Source organism: Malurus melanocephalus, unplaced genomic scaffold, assembly GCF_030028575.1.
Source record: "Malurus melanocephalus ecotype Western Australia unplaced genomic scaffold, MMel_1.1 scaffold_243, whole genome shotgun sequence".
NCBI lineage: Eukaryota > Metazoa > Chordata > Aves > Passeriformes > Maluridae > Malurus > Malurus melanocephalus.
The window spans coordinates 490,141-502,090 of record NW_026623475.1 but is presented as its reverse complement, the minus strand read 5'-3'; the positions used below and the strand labels follow the sequence as shown (position 1 = coordinate 502,090).

Here is an 11,950-nt window from a genome sequence, read left to right as displayed (position 1 = left end):
GAAGAGGAAAATCATCCTCTCCAACACTTTTCCTCCCAGCTTGTTTGCAGCCCTGCAGCTCTGGGGAGGGATGGAGCTCTGGGCTGATGGGAACATCTCACCCCACTCCAGATCTGACCTTCAGCAGCTCTGGGACCACACCCAGCATCACCAGGCTCTCAAGCTCTAAAAAGAAGCATCTGCAGGGCTGCTGGTCCCATCTGTGCTGCGAGAGAGGCGTTCTCACCCCGGCCAGAACCTGCACAGGGAGCCAGGCCCAGGGGTGAGGGATGGAAGGAGCTGTGTCCAACCAGGGCAGGGCAGAGGGGACCCTGAGGTCACCCACAGCCCCCCACCCGAGGTAAAGGAAATCTGCAGACGTGAGCATCTCCAGATGAGATTTTGGTCATTTTCAGTGGAGATTTTGGTGATTTCCAGCTCAAGTTTTGGTCATCTCCAGCTGAAGCTTTGGCCATTTTCGGTGGAGGTTTTGATCATTTCCAGCCAAGGTTTTGGCCATTTCCAGCAGAATCATCTCCCCTGCAGGTTTCTCCCATCTCCCCTTGGCCTTCTCKTCCCTAAACAGGAGGTTTCAACCCTTGGCCCTATTTCCATGTTTGGGTTGAGCCACAGGATTTTAATTTCAGTGAACGGCGCCCAGATCCTCTCCAGATGGGCCCTCCAGGCTGGTGGAGCACCTTTGGAGGCAAAGTGGCACCTCAGCCATCCTGACCAAATGAGAATTCAGACTGGAACCCAAATTTAAATTTTTTWAAAAATAATTCTATTTTGAAAAACACCTTGAAGAATTACAGAGGAGGAAGGTGTTTAATCTTAACATTGCAGACAGGTGATTTTTTGCTGTTTCCCCTTCAGCAGCTGTGCCTTCCCAGGGGCCAGGAGAATCTCCCAGGGACCAGGAGATCTCTTCAGAAACTGGGAGATTCTCCCAGGGTTTAGGAGTTCCTGCCAGGATCCAGGAGATCCCCCCAGCCTGAGGGTCCAGAAGATTCTGCCAGGATCCAGGAGGTTCTTYCATGATCCGGAAATGTCCTCCCAGGGTCCAGAAGAGATTCTCCCAAGAGCCAGGAGGTTCTTCTAGGATCCAGAAGATTCTGCCAGGGTTCAGGAGGTTCTCCCAGGGTCCAGAAGTTTCTCCCAGGGTCCAGAAGGTTCTCCCAGGATCCGGAGGTTCTCCCAGGGGCCAGGAGGTTCTCCCAAGGACCAGGAGTTCCTCCAGGATCCAGAAGCTTCTCCTGGTGTCCAGGAGGTTCTCCCAAGGACCAGAAGCCCTCCCCAGCTTCTCCTTTTGCTCTACTCCTTCCCCACATCCCCCCAGACAAAGCCCCGATCCTCCCCCACCTCCCCGCCTCGGGGAAGCTGCTCTGACCCATCTCCCTGCGATATTTTGGGATTCACCAGCAGCATCTGCCACGGAGGAGCAGYGCCTGCTCCTCGGGTCCGTGTCACCGTGTTCCCTGCTCATTTTTAGACGTCTCCTGGCATCCCCTCCTCTCGCCACCCCGGTGCTGGGGGTCCTGGAGCTCCGTGCTCTGACGTCAGCCGCGGGTGGGAGGTCGGCTGCTTTCCCTGGAGGGTGAATCACAGCCCCGGGAAGGCGCTCACGGCTTTCTCAGCTCCCAAAATGACACAAAGGCCCAGTTATGTCAGCCCCTTCAGCTGGAGAAGCGCGGCTCAGATGGAGATGGGGCTCAGAGCTCTGCCCTGTCCAACCCCTCCGCTGGGCAATGCTTGGGATTCTCTTCCCAGAAGGGTGTTGGCACTTGCTCCAGCCCTCAAAGCCCCTCTGTCTTTGTCCCCCCACAGGAGGGACACCAGRGAGAGTTTCCCTTGTCTGAGGCTGTGTGGGAGGTGTGAAGGTGGTGGGATGGGGTGTGTCCTCTTTGCAGAGCTTCTCCCACCCCTTCCCTGGCCTGGYATGTGCCCTGAGCAGTGGGGCTGGGTGGGGTTGGGCTTTCCATGACCCTGGGGCTTGAATTCAGCTGTCCTGGATGAGGCCAGGCCTGGGGACAACCCTGCCCTGCGGATTTCATCCATCCCCCACAGCACCGCTCCTCGGAGCATCTCCCAGCAGGACACGGGGAAAATGGGGGGGAAAAAAAGCACATTTTTTGTTATTTTCATGGCTGTCTGCAAACCTACAGAGGGTCTGAACAGCTCTTGGAGGCTTCCCTGGGAATAAAGGAAACAAGGAGRGATCACCCTGGACACAGGATCGCCTGGTTCCTGGAACATCCTCCCACCCAGCGCTTTTCCCAGCACCGCGCACRCAGGCGGGGCAAGGATTCCAGTTTGGGCGCCTACAAAACCCGTGGAGATAAGAGAAATAATTCAGGAGGAAATTATTATTTAATAATAATACCGAGCAAAGGCGTCATCTCGTTAAAATCCCTGTGAAACAGCCAAGTGGGTGCAGAGCTCAGCTCGTCTGGTTCTCGGAGAGGCTGGGATCCGTCTGGAGCTGTCAGCGCGGCTGAGGGAGGCGAGCGCAGACACACAGACGATAATAATAGCTCACAATTAGGGTAGTAAATCAGGAGAGAGCGTCACTCAATTCAGAGAAATTCCCCTGATTTGCTGGAGATGGGAGTTTGGCTCTCTGAGCGGAGCTGGTGCTGTTTGGATGACAAACCCCGCTGGTTCTGCGGAGCCTTCGCAAGGCGGCAGCAGGAGGAGCGCCTTGGAAATTCACATTGGAATTTCATGTCCACTTGGTTTGTTCCCTGCCCAGCCTCAGTTTCCACACATTGCATAAGGATCAGCCTCGGGCAAATAATTTTCTGGATTTGACCCCCGCTGGATGGCAGATCCTCCTCCAGAAATGGCTGAAATGGTGCGGGGGACATTAAAAATCTGCACCGGGAAGGAAACCCATAGTGGCAAGGGCTGGTCATGAAGGATTCCCAGTTTTCCTATAGGGTTAGACATTATTTTCAATATTGGGATCTGGCTGGGGCTTGGGAAAAGACAATTTTTGTTTCAAGGTGAAGAGGAGTGTCAGGAGGAGCAGCGGGTGCACATTGTGCACCCACTCTCTGTCAGTGCCACCCACTGCTCCGGGCACCTCGGGGAGCTCAAACACCCTGGTTTATCCCTACCATGTCCCCACAGSCCCCTGGATGACAGGGGCACTGATTTTCTGAGGTATTCAGGGTGGTCAGGGCCCTCTATCCCACCTCAGGGTGTTCCCTGGAGCGATCGCCATCAGCACTGGTAACTCCGTACAAATTTAACCACTGTGTATGGAATAGAAATATTTCCCACTGCCTCCTCCAGCACTCGTGTTTTGGGTGCCAGGAGCCTCCTGGGACTTGTTGCTTCTTTGGGGCTCCTTGTGGGGCCATGGAGGGGATGGCAGAGTGGTCCAAACCCCGTGCCTGAAGGAAGGGTTGATCCGTAGGTTTTATGTGTTTATAGGATCTTGGCCATCTCTTTTTTTTTGGAGAAGCCTCCTCATGAAGGGACCTCACCAAAAGCCAAATGCTGTAAAATCATTGCTTTTCACCTCCTCACCCCAGCCAAGGGCAATCCCTCTGCAAGCCCAATCCTGCCCCATCTCCTTCCCAAAAGCTGCAGGGAGCTGGTGTTTCTCCACCCCCCAGATCTCCCGGAGCAGATCCAGGCTATCACCAAGAATATATGGGATGGATGGGAGCCGCATGGCAAAGCAGCATCGTGTATCCAGGGATATGATTATTTCCCAGTGGTTGAAATCTAGGTCTCCTGCTCGGGAGGAGGGCTGCGGGGGGAGCTGGGGGTGGTGGGGGGGAAGACGCTCATATTAATCTTATGAATATTCATGGACGAGCCGAGCTGCCTTGGGAGGTTGACTCCGGGGTACGAGTTTGGGGGGCTGTAGGTGAGAGGTGCCGGCAGCGGCGGGAGCAGAGCAGCTGCTTGTGCATTCTCCGCATGCCTGACTGCAGAGCCGAGTGTAAGTTGGTGCTTTTTTCTCTCCCCCCGCACCCCATCCCCGCATCTTTCCCCCTCTTCCCGCTGCTCCCCTGCTCGAACGCAGCCTGCCCAGGAGCGGTGCAAAGCGAGGGAGTCGTGCTTCAGTCGCAAACACGACCCCAAACCGTGTGACTCCCGCCTGCAGTGCTCGGCGCGGGCAGAGAGAAGAAAAAAAAAAATAAAACCCGAGGGGCTTTGGGCAAATCTTCCTCCATCCCCCGCTTCAAACCCCAAATTTGCATGAATTAACCCTAAAGATGCTTGAAGAGGGGGGCGGGCGGAGGTTGTTTGGCAGGAAAACGGGCGATGGGGGGAAAGTAGGAGAAACTGAGTGCTGGGATGGGTGATGTCAACGGAGATGATGCCGTAACCCTCTCCGCTGAGCACCGAGCATCAGCGCTTGGGTTTGGAGAGGGAGGAAGGAGCCCGGAGCCCATGCCAAAAWAAAAATCAACATGTTAAATAAAAACAAAGTAAATTTCTGTGCTGTTAAACAAATCTGGGGTGTTTGGGGAAGGGAGAAAGGGGAGGAGAGAGTTTATGGGCAGGAGGAAAACTGCATGTTTATTAAAAAAATAAATGAAACGTTGTGAAGGTTGGTGGATTTTTGGTGACATGGGGGTTTKTGGCTGCCAGATCCTTCCTGCAGCAGCAGAAATATGGTGTTTGTGGTGTTCTGGCGAGATGCTCGGAGGAGCCAGGGAAGGTCAAACCCAGCTGAACTCCTCGGCGAGTCGCTGGGGAGCGAGTGGTGGGGAGAAAATGCAGGAAAAGGAGAAAAACTGGGACAAATGCGACCTCCTCTCGTCCGGGCCTGGCAGAAAAGGGTTAAGCGAAGCGGTTGAATGCTGCAAGCCTCGTCAGGGTTGTACTATTTTTTCTAGTGCATAAGGAGAAGGGAGAGGAGGGTTGCACGGAAAAGGGAAATTTCCAAGAAAAGAGGGATCTGCGGCAATATCTGCACCTCGGGGGATGAAGAGAGGAACCAACAGGCATAAATGGCCTGGAGACGGCTGAAATCTTTGCCGAGGAGATTGGGACCGCGGGGTTATTTTCCACCTGCCTCCCCTGCCCGGTTCTGTAATCCTGGCTCAAAGTAGACAAGTCGAGTTGGAGCTGAAGAAGGGAGGTTAGAGGGGTTTTTATTTCATTTGGGAGGGCAAAAAAAMCCAAGCAAAAATAAAAAGCAGCAAAAATGAGAGGTTGGTCGGCCCTCTCTGGGCTGAGCATCTCCATGGTGCGAGGCAATGCAGGATGATCCCAGCGAGCGCTCGGCGGGAGCAGGGATGCTGAGGACCCGGCACCCACCGGGGACATGAACCTCAACATCCCCACGAGAAATTTCACCCAACGGAGTCGAATTCCCGCGGGGGTGGGTCGGCCGGGGGGTTGGCTCTCGGGAGGATGGGGAGGGCGGATGCAGGTGGCGTGGRTCCCGCGGCCGGGGCCCGCAGTGCTCGCAGCCATCCGCGGGGGGCTGGTGGCCTTGGCGGGGGGACACGCAGGGACCGGCGCGGGGTTCGGTCTGGCGGATGAAGCCGGAGCCTCCTGGATCGGCGGGGACGGCGGCGCGATGGCCGTGGGTGCTGTGTCCGGTGGGTGACACCGGCAGAGGGGTGCCGGCGGGGCTGGGGACCCTCGGTGGCTTTGCAGAGCCCCGGCTGCCGGGGGGGCTGCGTCGGTGCCCCCCCGCTCCTCCGCCTGGCACGGGCTCGGCGGGCAGCCGGCCCCGCTGGGCTGAGCCGAGCGCAGGGACACGGGGCTCTGGTTTTTTCCGCCTCGGCGCTGGCGCTCTCGCCCTCCTCTCTCTCGTGTTGCAGTGCAGGTTGGGCGGGCGAGCAGGAAAGGGGGTGCCCGGAGGAGCCGGGGCTTTGCGGATGCTCCTCGCGAACCCCCAGAGCTTGCTACCTTCTCGGTGTTTTTTCCAGGCGATGCCACACCTCCGGAGGACACTGGGGACATCGGGTTTTGCTGAGCTTAGCAGCTTTTCACCGTCGTACCGAAGGCATCAGACAGACGCTCATCTGCCCTGAAGTGCAGATCTGCAACAGCTCCCGGGAAGAATCTGTCTCTCTGTCTCTCTGTCTCTCTTTCTCTCTCTCTCCAGTCCAAACCATTACAAGACCTGACTTCCACCATCTGGGAATCTAACCCCTCTTATGTCCCTTCTCCTTTTTCTACGATGACTCACCATTATTTTTAACTTTGAAGAGAGAGGAAATTATGGGGATCTTGGAAGCCTGTATTTCTCTCTAGGATTTCCCCAGGGTCAGATAATCGGTGTTACTAAGAGACACTAAGATTTGGCTTCTCCAGGTAATGTGATTTGTTTTCTGTGTGCCATGGTGGTTTGCAGAGAATGACAGGAGCCGGGACACCAGCGGTCGAGGAGGGGGACTGCGGTGGTCCGCGGGGCATCTGGGACCGCCGGCTCCACGTTCCGGCAGCCGCAGAGCTTGGCTGCAGGCAGGGAGGGCAGCATGTCAGCAGGGAAAGAGGATTGGGAAGGTGTTAAACTTAAAAGCCGAGTTGGAGCTTTCCTGGAGGGTAGATTGCCTGAGATCGCACGGTTAAATGTTAATTAACCCTTAGCTGCATGCCTSGAAATGAGCTGAGCCCGGCACCCCACAGGGTCATCTCGCCACTTCAGGGTTGGATGGGGTTATTTTTCTTCCTTCCTTTCTCTTCCCTTCTGCCTCTTTAATTTTTTTTTAACTGGAATTTTTATTTTTAGCCAAAAAAAATATAAGCCCCGGTTTGCCAATGCCAGTTTTTCTGCGTTGGTTTTGAACAGGTGACGGTTCCTCAGGTGTTTYCTCTGTTCCACCTAACGGGTTTAGATAGGAGTTGTTGAACTCTGTCCCGAGGAAGGCAAATTAACCCCTCCAGGAAGGGAATAGACGTGCTAGAGAAGGGATCTGCTCTCCTCCCCCCAACTTTATTCCATCTCTCTCTTTCTCAGCAGGGGCAATTTTCTTTCTTCTTCTTTTTTTTTTTTTTTTTTTTACCTCATCCCTCCGCCTTTTCATGAGACTCTTCCAAACCTACGTACCTGTCCTTCTGCAGGATAGTAGCCCTGCCCTGAACCCGATCCCACCAGCGGGCGCTGGGAAGAGTTTAGCATAAGGATTTCTTTTAAAGCCCAATATGACAGTTGCTACTGGAGATCCTGCAGATGAAGCTGCAGCTCTTCCCGGTCACCCGCAGGACACGTACAACCCCGAGACGGACCATGAGTGCTGCGAGAGGGTGGTCATTAACATCTCGGGGCTGCGCTTCGAGACGCAGCTCAAGACGCTTGCCCAGTTTCCAGAGACCTTGCTAGGGGACCCTAAAAAGAGGATGAGGTATTTCGACCCTCTCCGCAACGAGTATTTCTTTGACCGGAACAGACCCAGCTTCGACGCGATTTTGTACTATTACCAGTCCGGGGGGAGGTTGCGGCGGCCCGTTAACGTGCCCTTAGACATCTTCTCCGAAGAGATCCGCTTCTACGAACTGGGGGAAGAGGCCATGGAGATGTTTCGGGAGGATGAAGGCTACATCAAGGAAGAGGAGAGGCCGCTGCCTGAGAACGAGTTTCAGAGACAAGTGTGGTTGCTCTTTGAGTACCCYGAGAGCTCAGGCCCTGCCAGGATTATAGCTATCGTCTCCGTCATGGTGATTTTAATCTCCATCGTCAGCTTCTGCTTGGAAACCTTGCCCATTTTTCGGGATGAGAACGAAGACATGCACGGCAGCGGGCTGAGCCATCCCACCTACTCCAACAGCAGCATGGGCTACCAGCAGTCCACCTCTTTCACAGACCCCTTCTTCATCGTGGAGACACTTTGCATCATCTGGTTCTCCTTYGAGTTCTTGGTGAGGTTTTTCGCCTGCCCCAGCAAGGCTGGTTTTTTTACCAACATCATGAACATTATAGACATCGTAGCCATCATCCCCTACTTCATCACCTTAGGGACRGAGCTGGCCGAGAAGCCAGAGGATGGTCAGCAGGGCCAGCAGGCCATGTCCTTGGCCATCCTCAGAGTCATCCGCTTGGTGCGGGTCTTCAGGATCTTCAAGCTCTCCCGGCACTCCAAGGGGCTGCAGATCCTGGGCCAGACTCTCAAGGCCAGCATGMGGGAGCTGGGCCTCTTGATATTTTTCCTCTTCATCGGCGTCATCCTCTTCTCCAGCGCCGTCTACTTCGCCGAGGCCGACGAGAGCGAGTCCCAGTTCCCGAGCATCCCCGATGCCTTCTGGTGGGCYGTGGTTTCCATGACGACTGTTGGCTACGGAGACATGGTCCCCACGACCATCGGGGGGAAAATAGTGGGTTCCTTGTGTGCCATCGCTGGCGTATTAACGATTGCCTTACCAGTGCCCGTCATAGTGTCTAACTTCAATTACTTCTACCACCGGGAGACCGAGGGAGAGGAGCAGGCTCAATATTTGCAAGTAACCAGCTGCCCAAAGATCCCCTCTTCCCCTGACCTAAAGAAAAGCAGAAGTGCCTCTACTATTAGTAAGTCTGATTATATGGAGATCCAGGAAGGTGTAAACAATAGCAATGAGGATTTCAGGGAGGAGAACTTGAAGACAGCCAATTGCACCCTAGCTAACACAAACTATGTGAATATCACCAAAATGCTAACCGATGTCTAGTCGCTAAAATCTAGTCCCGTATTTAAAGCTGAAGTGGAACAATTGCAGATATTGAGTGCTGCTCTGCATTGTAGTTAATACAGTATTTTCTACGGTGTATATTTGGTTCTGCATGGGAAGCAATAGCTGTGTAAGTGACTTTTAACCTTTGATTTCCACACCGAATAAGCATCCGTGCAAAAACAAAAAAACCCCRACAAACCCAAACCATTTTGCTGCCCTTCTCCCGTCCCAGGCTTTGCGGGTTTCCAAAGACACCGAGGGGATGGGCGCTTGGAGTAACGGGATGGGGATGCTCTGGGCAGCTCCGGGCCACCCCGGCGTGCCACGGATCCCAGTCCCTGGCCCGGGTGACAGCCAGCTTCCAGGCAGGGGGAACAGCTGGGAAAGGTCAGGCAGAACTTCCTGAAGGGCCGCTGCAGGCGCGGGGCTGGAGGGCTCGGGTTGCTGCCCCGGGAAAGCCGAGCGCGAGCGCGTCGCCCGGCTCGTGTTTCATAACTGAAAATGCTGCATGCTGCAATAGTTTCAGCCACTGCAGTGTGCCAGTGTGAGGCCCAGGGGAGGGATAATTAGTGTGACGGCACATTATTTATTAAGTCTTAAATTTTCTATGCCAGGCATCGGGAGGGACGAGTAAATAAATCAAGAGCTTGGAATTTATTTATTTATTTAGATGACACTTCCATCATCAATATTTCCAGGATCACCAAAGACACCTCCACTGACACATTGAAAATGAGTTGGAAAAAGCATCTTTTTTTATATCTATATATAAAACTGGAGCAACTATGCTGTGGCCTATAATATATTTATACTGCAGTGAAATTTAACCGGTAATACAGTACAGCTGCATGGATATTTGTTGCATGAATCTGAATATTTAATACACACACAAATATCTATTTTCTTAGTAGACTATACAGTATTCATGTTTATAGTGTTTATAGATTCTCCGGTGGCTCGAAGGAGATTCATGGGAGTTTAAAAAAAAAATCTCCATTGTAGTTAAAAACCGGATGGGGAAGGCGTGTGCTGACAACAGTTGGATAGAAAAAAAGGCAAAGCCTGAGAGATAACGAGGCAAAGCCTGAGTGTCCGAGCATCCAGACACAAGAGCCGACCAATGCGAGCCAGGGAAGGTGAGCTGAAAGTTAAACACCTGCGCTCATTATGGGGCGAGTAATTAGTCATTAATCCTGGTGTCGGGAGCAGAAACCACGGCAGATCAGAGAGGGCACGAGGAGCAGGTGGAAGAGCGGGTTCTGGCTCTCCTGGCTTGTTTGTTCAGCAGTTTTCAGCCGTTCCCGCAGAATTCCCGTGTGTGTGTGTGTGTATAGATATTTAGAGAGCGACTGCAGGGCCGAATCCTCAGCAAACAGAGCGCTCAGGGCATCGAGGGCTTCCTGGCTCAGGGGTGCTGAGATGGTGGGACACTGGTTGGAGCAGGGTGACCTGCCCCTGGAGCCCAGGGGATCGCCAGGGCAAGGTGTGTTTTGGGCTTGAAAGCTCCTTTTGAGTCCCAGGGCTGGGGGTTTATTCCTTTATGATGGATGAGGTGGGCTGGAGCTGAGCTGGTGTTTCTGAGCCTTTGCTTTGTCTTCTTCCAGGGTTTTTAAGAGCGGTGGGTCAAGGTGCAGAGAGCCTGAGGTTCTCTTTGCTTCCTCTCCACCCTCAGCGTTGTTTGGGGACAGTGGGGGTGTTGAAYAGTGGGGAATCTCACCTGCTTTCCCATCCCCGTGTGGGTTCCGTGTGTTTTCCCCATTGCTGGCCATCCCCAGGGACAGGAGCTCTGTTCCCCTGCCAGGTCAGGGCAGAGGGGAGGAAATCTCTGCCAAGGTCACGGTGGAGCAAAGCCTCCCTGGGCTGTGGAACAGGGTTCAGCTGGGGTGAATTTGAGCTGAACTGGGGCATGATCAGCCCTGAATCATTGCACGAAGTGTGGGCACAAGGAGCTCGGGGAGGGGTCAGCCAGACCCTTTCTTCCTTCCTCAGAGAGGGAACCCCTGCTCCTGACAAAAAACAGGTGCTAAAATATCTACAGCAATGGCTCCAAATGCTGCTCCAGGGCTGGATCCATCTCAGGCTGATGGGGCTCTGCTCGGCCGGGTGGAATCCCTCCTCGGTTTTATTGGATTGATTGATTGATTGATTGATTGATTGATTGATTGATTGATAGATTGATTGACTAATTGAGGCCTGGCTATAATTAATTGCAAGTGTCCATGGTTTGTGCATGGCAGTCCTCACTTCTCTGTGGGGCAGAAGACCAGCAGCACCCATGTGCTGGGGCTCAGGGGTGCTGGGGTTCAGGGGTTCWCAGGTCCCCATCTTTCTTTAATGGGATTTTGTTTTATTGGGATCCCTCTGCTCCCACTCTGCGGCAGCAGCTCGGGAATGRGAGCCCCTGAAACCCCTCCAGGCGCACACACAAAAAGCCAACACAACCAAAAGCAATAAATCCCGACTTGTGAAGCTCGTCCTGTTGGACGGGAYGGGGCTGGCGAGAGTCGCTGGCTCRGGCACGATTCCCGGAGCAGCCAGCCAAATTCCATGGATCCGGCTGCTGGTGGGTCCGCGGGGACAGGAGCTGGCAGGGGGAGCTGTCTGAGGTGCTGGGATGATGCTCGCCCATCTCTGAGCACCCTGTGATCCCATTCCTAGCTGGGTTTGAGGTGTTTTTCTGGTGTTTTCGCTGCAGCTGTTTCAGAGGCGAGACTTTGCCGAGTGTCCGGTTTTTTGTGGTCTTGGCGTGGTTTGGGCGAGTGCTGGCCAAAGTATCGGGCGTGTGATGGGTGCTGTCGGGGTGTGGAGAGGAGGAATGTGGGGTTTTCCTTTGGAGAGGAGAGGTTTGGGGCACTGTGGGCTTTCCAAGGCCAGGCAGGAGGGGAGAGCAGATCCATGAGCGGGATCCCAACATCCAAACCCCACTCTCCAAGCTGGGGGCTCCTGTCTGCCTTGGGAAGCTCCACAGTGGCGTGGCAGGGGTGGATGGGGACAAAAAGCAGGAGGCCACGCTGCTGTGGTCACTGATGTGAGGCAGTGACTGTCCCCAAGGCAGGGCCAGCACGGCCAGTCCCTTCCTCAGGATGGATCCGGCGCCTCTCGCGCTGACCCCGGCCGATGTGGGGAAAGAGATCCCTGGTGGGAGAGCGGCTCTGGGCTGTCCCTGTTTGGAGAGAAGGCCCAGATCGGTGCTCAGATGTTGGGCTGAGGGTGGGAAGGGTCGGTGAGGGCTGGGCTGGGGATGATCCAGGGCCGGGATTAATCTGCCAGCCCGAGCGGAGCACAAGGGTCCAGATTTCTGCCTYGCCCAGAGAAACGGTTCCCCTATAGCTTTTAATGGGATTTG

General features: G+C 54.4%; 1 protein-coding gene across 1 annotated transcript; it reads left to right on the top strand.

Moving 5' to 3' along the window:
- The first annotated feature begins 6,960 nt into the window (after positions 1-6,960).
- On the top strand, positions 6,961-11,520 carry KCNA2 (potassium voltage-gated channel subfamily A member 2). The gene has a single exon (XM_057375250.1). The coding sequence runs from the start codon at positions 7,102-7,104 to the stop codon at positions 8,599-8,601; it is 1,500 nt and encodes a 499-aa protein (XP_057231233.1). The 5' UTR covers positions 6,961-7,101; the 3' UTR covers positions 8,602-11,520.
- The last annotated feature ends 430 nt before the right edge of the window (positions 11,521-11,950 follow it).